Below are 21,221 nucleotides of genomic sequence, written 5' to 3'. Positions count from 1 at the left end.
CTTGGATCGTAAGTTTCTCGCCCGAGCACTCGACAGTTATATAACGTGCAGCAGACGGGCCAAGTAGTTTGGAATACTTTTCACGGCTTCGAATTATCCCTCGAAAGAGGTTTGGTTTTTTTTTCTCATCGAGAAAAAGGATAAATCCAAGCGCCGATGTCCGACACGACAATCTCTATCTTTTTACAACGGCATTTCGCGAGAAAAAAGGCGGCGAGGAGAGCGTCGTCCTTTGATCCGATTTATCCGGATGAACCTGGAAAGATCGACGCTGGATATAAACTGGTAATTATTTCAAAACGACCGTCCTTCGGCACGCTATTAGGCCTATCATCAACGATCACGATGACGGATAAGATCTTCGACCTCCCCTTTGTTGTCGATATTTACCAGCGCAGTTCGAATAATATCCTCTACGATCCTGAAAAAGAGCATCTGGCTTCTCCACGTGACCGGAGGCTCCTTTGTACTCAATTCTATTCTTATCAACGTGATGATCGCAAACTAAATTCGATCGAACGTAACAGAGCGTGGCTGCGTTGCCGCTCCGTTTAAACTTTTTTACGAATTTAATTGTAGATTTAATTAATATTCTTAACTTTCGAATCGTAATAACGTTTTTTTATTGACAAAAGCAATAATCATCAGGATGCAAATATATTTACAAAATATATAATTTTTTAAAACATTATTAAAAAAAAAAATAAACACACTATACATACCGAAGAAAATAGTAATGTAAAAGAAAGCATAGAAAAAATTTACCGTTTTATCAAAGTTCTAGAAATAAAGCGAGATAAAAATTATAAGTAGATATATATAAATTATGTTAATTCCTTAACAACCTAAGTTATCGCCTAGGAAGCTCGTAAATAAGACATCCATCAGAATGAGATTTTTCACGGTTTCCTTGCGTTGATTCCCGATTCTCTTTCTCTTGTGGTTTTTCTGAATCCGTCAGCGAGGCGGAATAAGAGCAGTCGACGCATGCTCATCGGCCTGTTATAATTTCGGTTCTATTAGTCGCGCGCGACGGGGCCCTTAGGGATTTTCGGAGATCGTAAAGTTAAGCACGGACCCCACAGAGGTGCGTGCGTGCGTGCGTGAGCGCGCGCGCGTGTGTACGTGCGGCATACGCCCGGTTGCGCGGCGTGGTGGAACGGGGGCGAGTGGGCCCTGAAGAGGGTCCGTCGAGAGAGTATACTGTCAAGTAGCATCTTGACACGGGGCTCACAATGGCTACTTGTTAGCGCGCCGCGCCAACAGCGAGGGGAAAAACGATCCAGACACTTGCCTTTTTCACATCGCGCTCTTCTGCGTATCGTTACGGCCTAACTGCCTCGTCGATTTTGAAAAATAATCTCGAAAAAGATGTTCCGCTTAGCGTCAGCGCCGCACGCGCGCGCGATATTTTTGCACAGCTCTTCTTGTTGGGGATCGAAATCGGTGCGATCTTGATCCGAGTCCGGACCGCGAGAGGCGAACGCGAAGAAATAGATTTAGCGAAATCGTACAAGTTTAAATCCAAACGTTTTATTCTCGGAATTTAAATATAACGGAATTTTTACACATTTATTTTACAGTACGCGATTTCGTACTCAATAAAAAAAAAAACATCTATTGCCATTTTTAAAAAAGATAACGCAATTTATCTAGTCTTTTATTTATTAAGATAAAACTTATCGTTTTGCAGTCAGTTATTTCTTCAAAAATATCGATGCGCGCTACTTACCAGCTTCGGTACTCAGCAGCATCTAAGCATGAAGACAGAAGACGCAGGATGCTGTAAAGTAAAAGGATGTGTGCGCGTGAAACACGCAGATAACACTGGCATCTTGTTACTTTAAATAACATCAACTTTACTCGATTACAATTCGATCGTACATTATGATCTCTTACTTATATCTACTTGCGCATCATCGTCTCCCTTTCTATCCTCTTTCACGTGCACACATACACACACATACACACACATACGTACATACGCCCACACATACAGCTCGCTCGTTGATACACACATTCATGTATAATCGCACTCACGATCACTCTCGGCAATTCGTCTCAGTTAGTTGTGCAACGTTAGATTTGTCCGCTAAAATACACGAATGAGAACTGGAGAGGACCAGAGACGATGGTCATTAATTTTATCGTCCTTGCGGCGCGCGCTCGGCTCTCCTTTCATTCATTCGCTCCTTCGATTGCCCTTCTGCCCTCCTTTCTCATATGCGCGAGTTGCGTGCGAGTGCGTAATTTGTGCAAGAGTCGATTACGATTAACATCCTATTCGCAAAAATTAATTCTTTAGCTTTGGTCGAATCGCAGCGTTCGTTTCGTAGAAAATTTCTCGAGTTGTCGATTACAATTAAAGTTACACAAGTTTGAAAAGAATATCTCGGGAACGTACAATGACGGAATATATAAAAGAAGCAACTTCCGGAAAAAAAAAACAGAAAATAAAAGAAGATCGTGCGATTGTTCGGAAGCTGCGTTTGTGCAACACAACTTGCGTCATGTAGACGCTCTTAAACAGCGCTTCAAATGTGAGACAGTAAAATGATAGTTATTCCTGTTAGTAATTAATAGTTCCAGTTGTAGCGTTCATTAGCCGAAGCATTTTAAAACAGTTTACATAATTTTACAAATAAAAGAGTCTAATAAAAAAATTGTTTATTACCTGCAAAAATTAATATAAAACGCGGTTATAACTGTTGTATAGTATTCTGTGGACAAGACTGTAAAAGTATTTATGGCTCGTTAATTTATCAACAGAGTTTCGATCGATGCTTAATATTTATAACAATTTAATAAAACGTACGACCTAACACGAAATTGGCTTTAACCTTGAGCTTCCAAAGGCTGATTGGCGATACTGTTTTTATAAAAAAAAAATAGAAAATTATTTTATTACAAAAGTTTCGAAATAATTAAAAAAAAAAAATTGTAGAATGTAAAATTATCGCACTTAACTTTGTTGGATAGTAAAAAAAAGATATTGCGTCACGAAAATAGTATTATCGTTATGTATATTCATCCGTTGTACCTTCGTTAATTGAGAAATATGTTATGTTCTATTGTACAGTCGATTTCTTCTTTAATCAGCCGTTAATACTATTGTAACACGTAATGTGGCACTTATGAATTGTCGAATAAATAGTTCAAGTAGTTTCGATTTATTTCCGTATGGATTAACAAATACACAGAATACGACGAATGCGTGAAAGATACAAAATGAAAATAACGCCGATCGGCTTCTGCCGTATAGATCGAAGATATTATTATTTTCCACGTCGCCTCTCTCTTTCTCTCCACCTCGATCCTATTCTCTACCCTGTTTCGTCCCGAGGACTCTTTCATAAGGGAAATCCTTTCTCTCCTCGACATCCTAGATAAGAATCTACAAGGCAATGTCGTAGCTAACGGAATATTTAGGACATCTGCGCGCGAGATGGCTCACGAATGGAAAGTCGACATTGGAGATGAATGTAAGTGCCCCTGAAGCCCTGAATCACTTGAAAAGCGACTTTATAAGCCTCGGTAAATAATCTTCCTTTCGCGCGTTCTTCGCGATAAAATTGGAAAAAAAAAACAAAGTATTAAACACATCACAAAATTTTCAATTCTACTTTTTCGTCACAAAAAAATAAAAACTATCGTTAAAAAAATAAGAAAAATTATCGCGAGTAAACGTGATAATTTTGAGCTGTTCTTTGGCAAGAAAACGGTTTAAATATATATACTTATCTTGAATAACGAATCAAGAATTCATCTCGATATCTCGACTTTTCCGTCTTCCGTCACACTCTTGCGTATAACTCCTTTCTTCCTTTGCATTCCCTTTTTTCGCGCACATAACATAGGGGAGACCGGGGCAAACTTGACACTAGACTTCATTACAGTTATTTAGATGCATATAGCATCAAAAATTAAATCGAATCGATGTAATTAGGGGAAGATTTTACTACTCCAACCGGAGCTGTGTTTCAAGTCTGACAAATCTAGTCGGCACGCATTAAATTTGCTTGAAAATTTTAATTAATTGTTGAAAATTGCCTTTGAAAAAATCGTGTCAAGTTTGCCCCCGGTCTCCCCTACTTTGTTTTCCCGTTCTCTTTCTCACTGTCTTTAGATATACTTATGTACAGACTGCGAACTGCGAATAAATGATAATTTACTCACTATCTTATCCTGCGATAACATTCACTGTCTACTGGGGGTACCCCTATAAAGCCTCGCTTCCATCCAGCTGCTTTTAATCAATTAAATCATCACACGGTATCACATTTCTTAAATAATAATTGATGTGACATTTTTGTGATAACGGTTTTTCTTTAATGATAACTGCTTTTTGACACGCATAAATCATTTGTGGAATGTGAATTAATAATAAAGTATCTTATAAAATTTGGCCTGTTTCGGATGTCCTGTCTCTTATATGATCTATTATGTCCTGTCTCTTCCAGGAATTTTATTACATCCTTTAAGGATATAATAAAGCTAAGAAAAACTAAAACGTGAAAAATATGTTTAATTATACTTTAATCGCTAAGACATCAAAGCTTAAAATTTCAAATCATTGGCTGATCATGGAACCCAAATCGGTGATACGGGAACACCCGGTAGGCAGCGAACAAGAACGAGATTAACTTAATAATATGCCGAATGCCGTGTGTATTATACATATGTACATACAGGACAAACACAAAAGCGTATGGTGTGAAAGGAGCGTATTGTTGATTACAGTAAATTAATTAGCTGATCAAATCTATACGAAGTGAGGGAAAGGGGGGGGGGTAAAGGGGTAAGTTGCATTCGTTCGTATTTCGCGTGCACCTCGCGTAAAACAAACGAACAAAAAAAAAGAAACGTTGCTTCATCGTGCAATTTATTCCGCTCGGGCAAAAACCAGAAAAGTATGGCGCCAAGTACGATGATGGGACAGAAAAGCTGACGAGATTTTTCGTCCGTTGTTTACTTATGGAAATAGTGGTAAACACAAGCCGGTCTAGCCGGCTTGCCGCGAGACTATACTGGGAAAGTAAAATGCTAATATGTCTTTTGCTATTTCGTTCGGAAACGTCATCGTCGCTTCGGCATCCTTTGATTTTTCACGGATATTCGTGGAGTAAGACTATTTTTCTGAGAAAATATTTGAAGAATTTTCACGGGTTAGATAAACAAGCACTCTTGGCTAGAAATTAATTGAATAACTTTACTTGTAAACGTATTTATCTCTTTTTCAAGTTTAGATTAGCATTCTTCAATTGGAAAAATAAAAAATTAATATTGAAGAACATAAAGTTATTTATGCAATCCGTATACTTCAAGTTGCTTTCTTGCATACTAATTAATTGTATATATATTCTTATCCTGGCAAAATTTCATTAAAGAATTAAAAAACTGTTCTGAGTGCCGGAGCGGACAGGACGATTTGACAGACTATTTGACGCTCTCTTCATACGCTCTAAACATACACTGAGAAAAGCTCAAGGAGGATGCAACGATATATCCGCAGAAGGCTTTTCTCTCCTTATTTATCTGGACATTTTTGGATTGTCAAGAAATTATCATCGCGATGAAAAAAATATTTCCGACGCGAATAAAATTCACGTTATTCATTAACTAAAAGTTACCGATAAATTTATATATCGCTTTGAGTTAATGATAACTTTTATTAATCAACGACGTTCCGTTAAATAAATTTCAGCGGTAATAATTCATTGGCGATCCAAATTTCGGCAAGCCACTCGAGTACCTTGATCGATCGGGAGTCTCGCGCCCCGCCGATGTGCATTAAGTCTTCTCTTGGCTCCTCTTGCTCTGAGTGCTTGGGGCCCAAGGTCACAACGAATGGTACTCGCCCAGCACGAGGCCGCTGTGGTAACTCGCGTGCGACGTGGACATCCCCATGGAGCCCATGCCTTGATAAGCGCCCATGCCCATGCCGTTCATCGACATGGTGTTCATGGTGTTGACGCTCTGCATGGTGTTGGACAGCATCGTCGACGGGCCCATCGGGCTCAGCCCGCCCATGGAAGGGGCGATCGCCCCCATCTGCATCGACGTCGCCGTGTGCGGTAAGGACTTCTGCAGATCCGCGGAGGTCGGCGTGCCGATTAAATAGTCCTGCCACAGACAACGACAATTCTCATATTTTTCCGATCCATTTCCACATTATTACTAACGCTCGGATGTAAAACATATATTTATATATGTTACATATGTTATATACATAGATACTCTCATTTTCATGAGTTTTGAAGAAGAGTCTGGAATTATTTAAATCTTTAACTTTTTATATATTATTAGAATAACAATTTTCCATTTCTGATGTTGTTGCATGTGAAACAATGTCACATAATATTTTCCTCGTTCTCAAGAAAGACGCAAAAGATATTAAAGAAATAAAAAGAGTACATTTTTCCATCCCTCGTGGTTTTGCTTTACAAAAGGTTGAAGTAATGCATGCGAAATATAAAAATAAACATTCAAGATTATTTCGTAGTCCCCTACCTGCGGATAGTATTGCATATAATCCAGCTGACTCTTCTGTTGAGCGCAGCTAGGCGGTGGCGGTGGCAAGGTGGCGGTGGGATGGACCAAACCATGGGTGCCGTGGGTGCCGACCTGGAGATGATGCTGCAACTGATGATGGAGGTTCCTCTTGTCGTCGCCGCTCTCGCTGCTCGTGTCGTGGTGCTGCATGTGCGGGTGGCTCAAGGACGTGCCGTGGCCTTGGTGATACGAGTGCGGGCTGGAAACCGAGACGGAAGCTGGCGGCGGAAGCTGGTACATGCCGGAGGTTTGCTGATGGTCCACCATTTGTTGCTGCTGCTGCTGTTGCTGCTGAACCGCGCAGGAGGACGGCTGTTGCTGCTGTTGCTGCTGGCCGGACTGCCGCTTCGTCTCGTCGCCACTCTCGCTGCTGGAGTCCCCGAGACCCCCGCCGTGGGTCTTATCCTCCCTCTGGCCACTGAAACCGCAAAGTGGCGTTTGCCTTTCAAAAAGAGACAGCCGGGTCTTTCTTCGCGAAGATATACGTTTCGCGTAATGCATAAAAAAATTGCAAGTAAAAGACGGCGAATCAACTCGGTTCAAACAAATTGTTATGTTAATTATATCGTTATTATACCCCATGTTTAAGAGTTGTTACACTAATTACACTATTATCAAATGTAATCTTTAATAATATGCATCTCTCTCTAATCATTCATTTCCTTTTTCTTTTATTCACATCCGTCTACATTTAAAAAATTATTAATCCTTTATTATAGGAACTAAAATGCCAATAATTAAGAGTGATATTATTAACTCTGTCCAAAAATTTGTAATTACTTTAAAAGAAATAAGTTTATGTATATCAATACTAATTGTAAGTTGCGTCATTAAAAATGATGTAGATTGCATAGTATTAATACACGTTTGTCACCGAACCCCATTAGAAACACGTTCTTCATCATTCCATTATAAAGACATCCCAGGGGTCCGATTTAATTGCATTCGCAGGCGCGAGTGCCGCGCTTAATGCAATTCCTCGCGGATAAACCGGCGATGCCGATTCGGCGAGGCTGGGGAATCGAAATAATATCGCTTAAGATAACACCGGTGCCGGTGCGTAAAGTACCGAGAAGAGGGTATATCCTGCCTCTTTCGAGTCTTTCGTACTTGTGAATTAAGGGCGGGCACTAAGCGCGTAGGGAGGCAGGATACGGTCTTAAAGAGGTACACGGCGGAAAGGGAGGAGAGATCGAAGGGGAAAAAAGGGTATGAGAGAAGAGAAGGCGAGAGAGACGCTCTCGGCGTCTCGTAAACTCAATTTAGCGGTTTGGACCTCCTTGAAGCACGTGGGACCTACGGGCCCGAGCGAACCCCCTTTCGCCTACCTTTCCTTCTGCCCCCCCCTCTCTTTTCTTTCTCTCTCTCTCTCTCTCTCTCTCTCTCTCTCTCTTTGTCTATCTCCACCAGGTACCAGCAATCGTTAAGCGCTTGTTTTACAAGTCGTTTAGACGTGAGACTGGTGATACCGCGCCGTTCAAGGCAAGTGCTGCGACACTTGTCTACGGGGTGTTTCCGAGAACCGGTCTTTGGTACGAGAGAGAAACTACCGAAGTGATAAGGGAGCACGGAAGGATACCTGAGCTCTCGACATCGTGTAGCCTTGAAGAGCTGATAAAAGATCCGTTTAGTTTGCGATATAATATATCGCCGTAAAATTTCTAGTGTACTTTAATTGAGTAAAATTAAGATAAAGCAAAAAAATTCAGATATTATATAATACCTTTCAATATACGTATTTTGTTCTTAAATACAATATTTATTCTAATTTAATGCTAGAAACGCGTTTGTCAAGATATAAAAGCGGAAAGGTTTAATCTGAGAAGTCCAAATATTTCGGTATGTGGATATAAAAGAATCATCTCTGTCTGCACTGAAGACGAGATAATTTGGTGTAAAGTTCATACAGCGTGGAAAACACACAAGAAGATTATATTAGAATCAATCTCTACATAAAGACATAATTCCTAACTAAAATGAAGTTTTTTAGTCATATATACGATATAAGGGCAAGATTTTACATAAATTGAGGCAATATATAACATATAGAATGGCGTTCATTATATCTATTTTTTTCATATTATCAATTAGTATAATCGTAATTACATCAATTTCTTAGTCTCTTTACGACAGATATGATTTATAGTTAGACGGGTACGTCATTTCTGTATCGTCGCGGAAAAGAGAGGGTTAAGAGGTCTCGTGAAGACGAGATCTGGACGTATCGAGACAATGTGAGGGCCGAGTCTATCGTAAAGATCTTTTTCGTACCACCCGTTACATGGTGGAACCTATAACCGGGGACGGAGGTGTCCCCAGGTATGCCTTATCCGTCCGTAGATCGCGCAGTAAATTTATCCTCGTTGCACCGCGCGACCACGAAAGAACGGAATCTTTCGGGTATTATTATTTTCATTAGGATTTGTGACTCATCGCGGGTAGGAGACATTTATTTCGAAGCCCCGTCGCCATGACACTTACTCCGCGTCTCCGGGATCGACGCTTCTCTCTTCTTTTCTTTCTTCGACGACCACGTGGAATCGAGGAGGAGGAAGAGGAAGAGAGAGAGAGAGAGAGATTTCTTAAATGTTGGAAGCTTCAACGGTTTAACCCCCCGATGGGAATAATTAATAATTATCTCCGTACAATTTGTCATCTTACTATCTTCGCGATAATCTCTTAAGTCACTTCTCACTTCTGTTATTTTTTTCAGTTTTTTATGACGGTAAATGATAATATGCTAAATTCAATCAGGCATCTTTTCAGGCACCGTAAAAAGTAACAGATTGCAAAAGCATGGGTGAAATATCAGATAAAGAATGAGCATTGACCAGTTTCAATGATGCTCCGTTGAAAACATTGCATTTATATTACCTAATAAAATAATTAATGGAAATAATGTTATAACTCTAATGTTTATGCTACATATAAATTTTATTATTATATTATATGTACGGTATTGTATATATGAAATAGGTATAATAAATATATTTTATAAAACATTTCACAGCCGCAATTCACTCGCTCTTTAAAACATACATAACAACCATAAAAACAATAGACCGGATTTTTTTATTTTGGCCATTCTGTTCGTGCTCGTGTCGTCCGTGTCGAGATCAACGTCAAGGATTATAAAAAATGCCAGGAATGCGAGGAGATTCTATCTGCGAATGGTCCTACGTGAGTCGCCGTTGTCTCACGAAAAATGGAGACGAATCGATCTCGGCAACCGCGCCACGGAATTTCGAAGTAAATCTTATTTACGGACCGGTCGATTAATAAAACTAGCCGCGCCTTCGCCGTTATCTTCCTCGCGCCGACCGCGGGTGCCATAAAATTGAGATCAACGACTTCAGTTACTTCATTGAAAATACAAGCAATTGTTTTTTTTTTTAAGCAAATTTGAATTAAATAAATTAGATGACATTTATCACTATTATTTTGTTATTTAAATTTTTCGTAGACGCAAACCATTGTATGATTTATTACAACCAAGTTATTTTAATGTTGAATTCAAGTTAAAGAAAAAGAAATCGTTTTAAATCTATGTTCCGTATAAATTCTGGGAGCGGAATTCAAGGATCACGCAACGTCGATCCGGCGAATTACGTTGCACGCCGTACGAGAGCAGTCTTACGAAAGGGGCCTTTTAATTGGATGGCGCAAATAACGCATAAATAACCGGGGAAACGTGACGCCCGCCGCCGCCGCCGCGGCTCATTCATGGCGGTCGGACCTCGGTGAGGTGTCCCGTCTATATAGGGCGATGGGCGGTATTAGCATAATTCCTAATTTAATTTCTCGATAAATTCCCGATCGCACGCTCGCCTCGAAATGAGATGCTATCGCGGCACCACTAATTCGCATCTAAGTTTATATCGCCTGGGACCTCGGCGCGCGGGGCCCGATAGCATCTCTCTCTCCCTCTTGTCTCCCTGTCTCACTCTTTCTTTCTCCGTGCCGGGGCCGCCTCGTAAAATCGGATTATATCGGCTCTGTCGCCCCTGCGATGTCGCGCACTTTATTTCGGTCTGCGTGCGATATCGTCTTCGGGAAACGAGTTTGCGGGGTCAGAGTGCGAAGACTCTTAACGAATTCTCCTTTTTCTTGCGTTTTCCTCCCTCCCTGCGCTTTTCCGCGCCGTTAAAAGCATTCTGGCGAATAGAAACATTTTAAGAGCTATAACATGTAAGTGGGAAACTCGCGATATATGGCGAATATCGCGAGTAGAGAAATTTTTGAAGGCTAGAAACACAGAGCTCCTCCTAGGAAATCGCTCGAGTTTAAATAGCATTCCTCTATGTAACTGTTGAATTTATTTTTCGCATTCCAAAAATCCCACGCAACCGTCTCGCTCTCGAAAAGACCGCCACTTTTGCCTCCGGGATTACTTAACTCACTGAAGAAGGCAGAAAGGCAAACTCGGGGCCCGCAGAGCAAATTGAAAATCGGCCGACTCGTTTGTCGGCCCCGGGGGCCCCGAGAGGGAAAAAAACGGCGGATTTTCCTGAATCTCCGAGGCCTGTCCACTGCTCCCGGCAGGTGAGCCCGTCGAGGAAGTTACTGGCAGCTGATTCCATAAACAGATAGGAAAGAAGAGTTTCCACCGCCTAAAATAATGGGGGGCAGCGTACCGTGTACACATCGTACGAGTCTCTGTTTGTAAACTACGGCTCTCGCCTTCTTTACCTGCAGGATATTCTCGGGGCCCTGTGAAACGCCCGGGCGAATTTCTCGCGCGCCCGTGCAACGGATACGGGATTATCCGCGGAAAATTCACCAGCGCATGAGAATCCGTCAATTTTATACAGCCGATACAATTTTTGGCTGTTGCTCGGTTTTCGGTACTATAAACGCGTAAACGTATTTTAAACTATATTAAATGAGTCTCTATTGCGATTGTGTATACAAAACTCAAGATCCTTTCTAAGCAAAAATTGACTTTAGATTTGATAAAAAATAATCAAGATGTGTCGGTCTAAAATTTAGTTATGCTGACAGTAAAAAAACTCAACGTTCTTTTCGCGACAAATTGTTACGTCGGAAGATTACTGAATTACGCAAGACCTGCAGAGAGTATCACCAATTCATAACAATTAATAATTATTTATAACTGCAATATAAACAAATAAAGATTCTTGACTTGTGCGTTTTGAAGTTTTATTTGTAATCATAAAGAGTGTCAAAATGATTATCCTCAAAGTGGAGATTCTCAAGTGAAAAGTAAATAGAGTATAATACGGAATTAAGATAGTACTTCCTGACGCGCCGGTAATCATTTCGATAATGAATGGCGCGTCACGCCATTTTATTTGTCGCGATTTGACACAATTCGACAAATGCATTCGGTGGAATGCATATCAACGACGTGCCAGAGAATCTGCGATTTCATGCCAATTGTCGTACGCGGAGTCCTAAATCCGATTCAAGAAACACGCGTATCGAGAAACTGTGCCAGTTTTACATGAGAGCAGCAACACGACATATTTATCTTCTGGTAATAGATAACTCATAAATTCTGGTAAATGACGGCAATAAGCGCTTGATTCTGGCATCGACACCTGCTTGGTGAGCGAGGAATAATAACGCTTAACGATGTCCATAATTTATTTACTTACTGTTTTGATCGAAATAGAGAGACGTTTCTTTTATATTGTATAGTCATTTATATCTCTATGTGACAGAGAAAGAGTGCATTCGTTTAAATTGAATGTATATTAAGTAACAAAACAATAATAGCACAGGCCAACGAATTTCGACTTTTTTTTTATCCTCAAATCTCAATAGTCGTTTCCGAAGGATTTTGGCGTGCTGAAACCAAATCCGCTGCCCAAATTGCTCTATCACGTTAGGTTTCGGAAATATTTGTACCTAAAGTGCCAAAAAAGCCATTTTTCGGATTTTTTAGGTTGAAATAATTATAAAACGATACGTGTTAGGCCCATTTTCTCGTCGAATTCGAGTTCTGCAGGGAAAAAAAAGAAACCATACGTTATACCTTGAAGATTGATAAAAAAATACTGTCTACCTCTATGACGCTTCTTATACCTGTAGCGGGACAGTAACTCGCGCGCGGGTTAAAGCGTAGAGCTCGGCGTAGAGAGTAGAGTATAGTATTTTTAACCTAGAGGTAGATATAGTATTTTTTAATCAATCTATAATGTATGGTTTCTATAGATATTTTTTCCTGCAGAATTTGAATTCGTCGAAAAAATGGGCCTGACACGTATTGTTTTATTACTTCAACCTAAAATGGTCTTTTTAGGTATAGATATCTCCGAAACCTGACGTGATAGAGCAATTCGAGCAACGGATTCGATTTCTGAACGCCATAAATACTTCGGAAACGATTGAAATCTGAGGATCGAAATTGATGTCGGTCTGTGTAATTCATTAACGCCTAAAATCGATTTTTCCTTAACGAAAATATCAAGAAAATCAATAATTTTTTCACAAGTGTTCTTAATTTTTTACATCAAATATTTCTCCAACTAAATCTTTAAGTTAGAAAGTCTGCGAGGGTCTTACATAAGGAATGAAGTTCCATCATCAATTTAATCTAACATTAACAGTATATAAACAAAATTCACATATTCTGTATGTATTTGTATGCTGTATTTATATTGCATACATTTCTTCAATTATAATATTAAATATGTGTAAAAATAACATAGTCACGCTCGTTACATGTAAAATATAAGAAAATTAAAAGTTAAAATACAAGTAAATAACAGATATTACACTGCATCCAAGAGTGTTATTTTAGCTGAAACTCTTGATGCTCTTCTTACACATTTCTTCGTTTCAAATCATTTAACACGATTGAACATATTAACTTATAATTTAATACGATTAGACGTGTTAAATGACGTAATTTAACATATGTATATATGAAGAAACATGTAAAAAAAACTTCAGCCAAAGGTGTCACTCTTTTAGACGTTTCTGTGAATAAAGTGCAAAAATAACACACTTGGACTTGCGGTGTACTGTTAAATTAATCTACATTGTGTAGAAGAAACACAATGTTTGTTCTACCATTGAACAATAAAATATATCTAAATTAATTTAACGATAACATCCTTTATTGCTCATATTTAGCCTTCAACTTTCCTATATTGCATTAGAATATATATGTATATTATAAATTCACACATAACTCACAAATTACCATACAAATTCACGTGTTCGCGTTCGTGTTAGAAAGAACAATCTTCGCACGGTGTGAAGACCTCGATAAAAAATGAAAGCCCCGTGTGCAACCTGTTTCTTTTTCCCTATTTGGATACGCCACCGAGAAGCGATCGTGGTGGTCGTCTCGGTGGCCGGTCGAGCTCGCTGTTTTCCATAGATCTATCAGAGGCGCGTCGTTATTTACGGCGGATCGGCGAGATCCCCGCAGGTAGGAGAGGCGCCCTCGCGCTCGGCGGTCGCGCGCCGCGGCGTTAAAACGCTTTCGATGTTTTGGGGATTCTTTAATCCGGATTACGTCGAGCCTGCCGGTAGTTTTCGGCATACCGCGGCCGTGTCACACGACCGAACGGATCCCGTCTGTCAGCGTTTCGTCAGTATGTCGCGCGCCGCGCGCGTCCCATTACCGGGACGAAAGGCGTGAAACGGATTTAATCCCGGAAGGAGTGCCAGAGGGACACCCAGCGTGAGTCCTTGATCTTCAAAGTATCCCCGTGAGGTTTGTAATGCGCGCGGAAGGAAAGGGTTTCTTGCCGGGATGTCTGTTTCGGGATACAATCAGCAATGCTGAAGATTTTCGTAATGTGTGCTGCTATATATAAAATGTAAGAGACGTAGAAATAAGATAAATAAATTTTTCCTTCGCTTAGGATTAATTGCATGATAAATAGCAGTTTGGAATTGTCAATTATATTAAAACGTTCTGTCAAATTAAAACTGAAACATCAATCCATAACCATAGGTATCTTTCAGTTCTTAAGTGATTCACATAGAATTATCTAAATTCTTGATTTTTATACATGCACTTCAAATTGAATATGTATCTCAAATTAGCCGATTATATGGTCGGTATGTTCTTTTTACAGACGGAAAGACGCTCGCGCGTCGATCGAAGAGGATCAACGCCCAACCACAAGCCGCCACAAAGGACTCGTCTGAGATTGAAAGGCGCCACTGAATGCGCAATGCTCTTTCGATGAAAAAAAAAAAGAAGGGGGAAAACACGCGAGAGTGGGAAAGAAAGAGACGGAAGAAAGGCGGACACGGCCATGTTGGATCTTCTCAGCCATTTTTGGGGACGAAAAAAAGGCGGGATAGAGGGGCCCGCTTCGTGAAAACCGCTTTGAAGAAGACCACGTCAAATCTGACAGCTCGCGGGAAGGGTCCACATATGGGCACGCAAGGGCCGAAAGGGCCCGCCTCGTTCCCCGCTGCCGTTGAAAAAGAACGAGCTGCTCAACTCCCCTCTCCGTACCACCCCCCGTGATCCCCCGTCTTTTTCCTCTTCTTGTTCGGAATCGTGGGGGACAGAGGGGCATTCATTCATGCACGCATTCCCAGAATGCAACGCGCGTGCGAGTGTGTCCAGTACACGCACGGGGCCCCTGGAGGGGACCCGCGCGAAGGGACATGGCGAGATAAAGCGAGTACCATCATGAATATCTTCGGGACCAGAAAAATGTCAAATTAAAAAATACGCGGAGTGTAACAATATATTAAGAATATATTACAGATGTAGCAGGAAATTTGTAAAAAATACCAGTTATATTATCATAAGATTTGTTCTTATAACAAACTTCTTTGTTTTTTTATTCTGAAACTGAAAGAACTTTTGGAAAAAAAATGTTGCAAGAAACTATAGAATGTGTTTTTAAAAATAAATAAATAAAACATTTATAGCTGTATAAGTTGAAAATAGTAGGTAATATATGAGCTATATAAGTAATAATAAAGTACAAGAAAGTTCTTATTACAATTCGAAGAAAGTAAAAAAAGACGGAAATAATGTATAAAAATAAGAAATAAAAACACGTCAATCAGTTGGAGACTCAATTTAAAAATGTAGCGAATGTGTATATATTTTTCTTTAGAATAATGTTGACACACCTTCAGAAAAATTAATATGCTTTCGTGAAAATTGCATAAGAGTCGCTTCGGCCTTGACGAGGTTGAGCCGCGCCCAATTCCTGCGTGCGAGTGTGACACGGAAGTGACGCACCGTCGCCGCGTCGCGGAAAATCGCTCGTCGAACGTCTGAGCGATTTCCTTGAGCGTGTCTGTCCCACCCCCTCTCTCTCTCTCTCTCTCTCTCTCTATCTCTCTCTCGCGTAGCTTTTCGAGACGTTGTCTGGTTGCACAACGAGGCCGAACGCGCACTAGATGCAGAAATATAAACGAATGCAGGACTGCACATAGCAGTGGCGAATTTAGGCCGAGTATAGCATATCGACAATAATTGCGACTAGAAAATCTCAACGAAAGTATATGCAGAGATTTCGAGAACATCATCGAATATTGTCTTTAACGACGCTAATATAATTAATAAAATAATTTTTTCTACTATAGAAAATCTAGCAATTTTAAGCAAAATTTAAAAAATGAAAATCGAAAGTCTCTTTTTTTCTCTGATGCGCTGCAGAAACCTAGGTGCGATTTACGGTAGTCCATCGCCTAATTCATCCGTCTAATTGCGACACGACGCGGTGTTTAGTGTGCGTACATTGGATTAATTAATGTGAAAGATTTGACATTTAGAGTCCAGAACATGGAAGCGGATACGTGGCGGTAGCGGGTAAAACACGTACGCGGCGTTGAAGCGAGTTCTCTGGTTACAGACACGGGCAGCGCGCTGCCCAGACACCGTGCCCGCTGTAACCGTAAACCAGGGAATGGTACCAGTATTCGCGGCTATTTCGGGGCCACGTCGGCGCTTACGATTTGAACGAGTGTCTCCTCCTTCCGCTTGACCCGAAAGCATCTTTATTCGCACGCGGAAATTCGCGTGACGGCTCGCGCCGTTCGCGAGAAAGTTAAATATGCGGAGAACGCATCTTCGGACACACGCATAGGTGTATCGTGCCATCAATCTGCCATCGGGATTTTCGCGAATAATTCATAACTTCGGGATTTAATAATAAAAATTACTTTCATCGAAATCGGTACGTGTTTGCCAACGATACGCGAACGAAAATGTTATCGAATGTAAATAAATTAAAAAGAAAAACGAACAAATTTTAATGCAAATGGATTTATTAAAATATATTTAACGCAGGTTAAATGTTTGAAATCCTACATTGCCTTAACGTAGCACAATTAGCGCGAAATAGAAAAGGTATTCACATTAATATAATAAATCATGTATACCCTATTCAATATTACGTGCGCCTTATAAAATCTAATGAAGGATCGATTGTCTAAATTATATAACTCATGAATTTCAGAATAAGAACAAAAGCTTTAATTTAATTACGCATTATCTATTAATCGCGGCGGAAAGCTGCAGTTACTTAACATAATCTGAGTTTGTTTTACTTTTCTTGAAGAAATATATGTACCGTTTGCTTGTCTGTTATATATGTATACATTGATTTAGCCGATCTAAAACGAGAAATCTTTTGAAAGTATCTCGAGTGATTAACGGCGGCAGACAATCGTCGAAGTTAGCCAGTCGGACGCCATGTCGAAAGTACCTACGTAGGGCGTACCGGGTGTACGAAGGGCGAGGTAAAGTAGCGCCACCCTCCTTGTGTCACTGACGAGTCTCTGCTTTTTAGAAGGAGTCAATATTGGCGCAGCCACCCCTGTTTCTAACCCTTACCCGACCACCCCCGCGCGGCCGTTACCGCCCTCTCAACGCTGACTCCCCCATCTGTCTCATTCCACATCCGGCGAAAGTACACTGTCCCTTCCAGAAAACCCACCACTTCGATTATTTTTAACCCCCCCCCTGTGTCCGCGAATCGATACTCGCGGTTAATCAACTGCCGAATAATCAATTAAGCAAAATTGTCCCGCTAAAATATAAAATATGAAAATTTAAGCGCAAACTTACTTTTCGTCTTAAAGATCGAGAACGCAGATACGTATATGTTATAAATATCGCATATTTAGCCAGAATACCTATATGCGACCACGAGTAATGCTCAAAAGTCTCATTTTAAAGTATTACTAGATATTATTAAAGTGCGAGTAAGATGGATCAATCGAGATTAATAAATACAAAATTTTTTTTTATTAATTCTGCGCAATGTTGCACGAGTAATAAAATAATGATTAAAAATTTAATATTTAATATTCATAAAAGGTTTAATAAAAGGTACACGTATTGTTCAATCAGGTGAAAAATATGTTAGCAATATTAAACATAAAATCGTAATTGCATATCACGTTCCGTTTTTATTCCATATTACTGCGTATAGCTTCGCAAAAAGTTCGACGTTATAGATATGTATTTTTACACCATTACGCAGTAAATGCATCGGAGTTATTGAAACTTAATCTTTTTCCCCCCAATTTTATGATTATTATCATTATAGTAACATAAAATGTTTTTAAAAGTTTTATGCTAAAATTATCTTTACGCACAGAAATTTTTAATTTAATTTACTTTTTTATTCGTCTAACTTTTTACCGTGATAAAGTCGGTCTATTATATAGAATTTATCAAGATAATTGTAATCATAAATGTGAAATTTCAATATTTTTCGAAGCTATAATCGTTAGTCATTACTTATTAGCCCTTCTCTGTTTTATATCCAAATATATTCAATATTGAGAAAAAATATATATGTATTTTTATATATCTACATATTTTTTTTATAATATACTGGAATTTTTATATTTCTATAGAAATATGATCAAAGATTTCTGCATCAGAAGTGCTTCTGCAAAGAAGTGCTTAAAAAATAATGACTATTATTATATCTTCGTACACCGACACTCATACAATTTCATTCAGGAAAAAGAAACAATTGCAAAACCTGACATTTTATATGCATTTATATGGGGGAGAGTCAATTTTCATAAAAACATCCGAAAAAAGGTAATAAAATTTCGTATAATTAAATTTATTTCGAATAATTAGATTTATTCAAACCTATTTCATTGTCAGCGTCACATTTAGTATTCGCAATTATCCCGATTGGTCCTTTGCACACAGCTTTTGTACAAAGGCTTCGCAATAATTGGTCATTTCTGAAATATACGCAGCTTGATTCAATGTGCCGCTCTTCTTTGTTCACGCGTAGAATTTTACGACGGTGATACCGGCGGATCATCGAGTCCGGTTCGTAGAAAACGTCAGAAGAACCGCACACGTCGCCCGATAAAAACGTCGCCACAAACAAACGCGGTGAGCAGCCGTGCGCGCGCGTGTTTCGCTTATGCGGCGCGAATAAAACGTCCGTCCCTAATCTAATCTAATCTAAAGTGGACAATCTCTGACGGCCGACAAATGAGAGAGACGTTAATCCCGCTGCCAGTAGTTTCCGAGCGACGATCATGGAGCACGGAGCGCGTTTACAATTTAGTCATTAATGCGGAATAAATGTAAAGTCCGTATATCTTTTCATGTAAACCATCTCCTAAGAATCTCCTGGCCAGACATATCGTTGTGTAAAATAAAATGCTCGAGGAATAGTTTAAAATTTAATAAATAGATATCTTATAATACGCATAAAAAATACAAGTTATCGAGCAATGCCGGAATGAGAATACCTCTGTAGCTGAGAAGTTATATTAATTTGTACGAACAATTGTACGAAATTAATTGCGACAATGTTAATTCCTCCGAGCAACGCACGTAGGAACGTATATCTAAATATTCACGAAATTTCTATATTTTATAACGCGATCGACTGATCGAATCGAGGTCAACGCCGACGAGAGCCATCGATTAGATCGGTCTGGGAGAGACTTCTTAAATTTTAACAACAAATCGATCGCACGGGATAAGATTGTCGGCCGGCTGGAAATAACGTCCCTCTCTTCCATGTCGTCCTCCCACCATTTTTCTCTCCGCGCTGTCGGATGAAAGGGGCGAGCAAGGACGAAGACGAGGGCGAGGGTTCGAGGGTTGGTACATTAGCAATGTTTTGTTGACACTGGAGAACAACGACGAAGCCATTACTGGCTTCTGCCACAGCGTGATATGGCCCTTCGATCCATCGTGAAAGCCGGCGGAACGGCAAACTCGCGCTGTAGAAGCGACTCTGCGTTGGTCTCTTTCTATTATAAAGACGTCGCTTGACATTGTTATCTCTGCATTCTTAATTTTCACATTTAGAGAGAGATTTGTATATCACATATTTCAAAACCCATGAAAAACTGCGGCATTGCACGGATCACGATAATATATATTGGCTCCAACAATTTATAATTCTCATTTCAAAAAAATCAAAATAAACGGAAATAAAGTTACTCTCAGAAATCCTGATTTCTTCCTCGATCGTTTCAATACCGATAAGATCCTCGGCTTAAAAATCATTCGGCCGAAGAATAATAAATTCGGAGTACGATAAGTCGGTTGGAGAGCGATGGGATGCCCGTACTTCGGTCTTGTATTTATTTCCGGCGCCACGATGTTGCTCTCTTGGTTTATTGCTCGCGGAGCGGATGAGTCCCTTCGGGGATGACTGACTCTTTCTACTGCGGGCCTAGCGCGACGATAATAAAGACGTTTTTAAGCGCCATGTACAAGCGCGCGGCCGCTCTCGCACAGAGAAAGTGAGAGCAAAACAAAAAAATATACAGCGCGACCAGCGCGTGCGGTCGGGAGTTTATTTTTGACTGCGAAGAATGAAGGCACAATGCACTCGCGGATGCACCGGCGTCCATATCCCCGTTTCTTTTCCTCCTGCTCTCTCTAACTGTATTGTGTGTTGTTTGTCATTCTGACTATGATCAAAATCGACGCGTTTTAAGTGTCATACATGTACAACGGTACGTATAAGACGAAAAAGGATTGCAGCGCGAAACATGCAGCATTTATTTTTCAAGCCGAACGATAGAATCGATACTCGAAAAAAAGGGCCGACTGACCGATGTTTTTCAAATCTTCGAGAGCAACACGGCGCGCTGCCGAAAACGTTGCAACTACGGCGCGTTTTTTTTTTATGCTTGTCGTTACCGCCGCTGGTCAATCTCTCGTCGCTCGAGAGAGACTCGTGGAGTAATTTTTATTAAAGGAAGCATGATATCGTGTTAATATTTATAAACCTGACGACTATTTACACGTTAGAGTGCACAATAGAGCACATATTAGGAATAAGAATAAATATTAAATATTAGGATCTATAAATATAAAAACATTTCTGTAATAAATATTAAATATTATAGGATATGTAAATATAGAAATGTTCTTATATTAAATCTTACATTTTATTCTTTTCCATTACGTTGCGTTACGTTTAATTATTATTTCTGATTTATAATATTTATAATTTATTTTTATTCCTAATATGTGCTCTATTGTACGGGTCTTGTCCATACCGTTTCTTAAATTACAGATCACAACCCGCGACTTTTCCTATTCGCGCGCCACACAACGCTCTTACTCGCTGCCATATCGCTCTCCATTGTCAGATATTATTTATATTATTTTTAGCTTTAACGGCCGAAGCGATCGCATCCAGCGGACTAAAGTAGCGCCGCGGACTGCTCTTCTCTCCCTCACGCTGCAACGCGACACCGCACGGTCC

The 21,221-nt window shown here is 39.9% G+C and overlaps 1 protein-coding gene across 2 annotated transcripts in view; it reads right to left on the bottom strand.

Moving 5' to 3' along the window:
- Positions 1-1,835: 1,835 nt before the first annotated feature.
- LOC112464963 (homeobox protein six1-like) overlaps positions 1,836-21,221 on the bottom strand; it is a 34,807-nt gene continuing 15,421 nt past the window's right edge. For both annotated transcript variants that reach the window (XM_025032275.1, XM_025032276.1), the window contains exons 4-5: positions 6,511-6,970; positions 1,836-6,123 (exon numbers count right to left, since the gene is read on the bottom strand). In XM_025032275.1, the coding sequence (XP_024888043.1) occupies positions 5,839-6,123; positions 6,511-6,970 (745 nt within the window). In that variant the 3' untranslated portion in view covers positions 1,836-5,838. The remainder of the gene's footprint in view (positions 6,124-6,510; positions 6,971-21,221) is intronic.

Source organism: Temnothorax curvispinosus, unplaced genomic scaffold (genome assembly GCF_003070985.1).
Source record: "Temnothorax curvispinosus isolate PA1 unplaced genomic scaffold, ASM307098v1 QBEX01014781.1, whole genome shotgun sequence".
NCBI lineage: Eukaryota > Metazoa > Arthropoda > Insecta > Hymenoptera > Formicidae > Temnothorax > Temnothorax curvispinosus.
The sequence above is the reverse complement of the archived record's forward strand: the minus strand, read 5'-3'. Positions and strand labels throughout refer to the sequence as shown.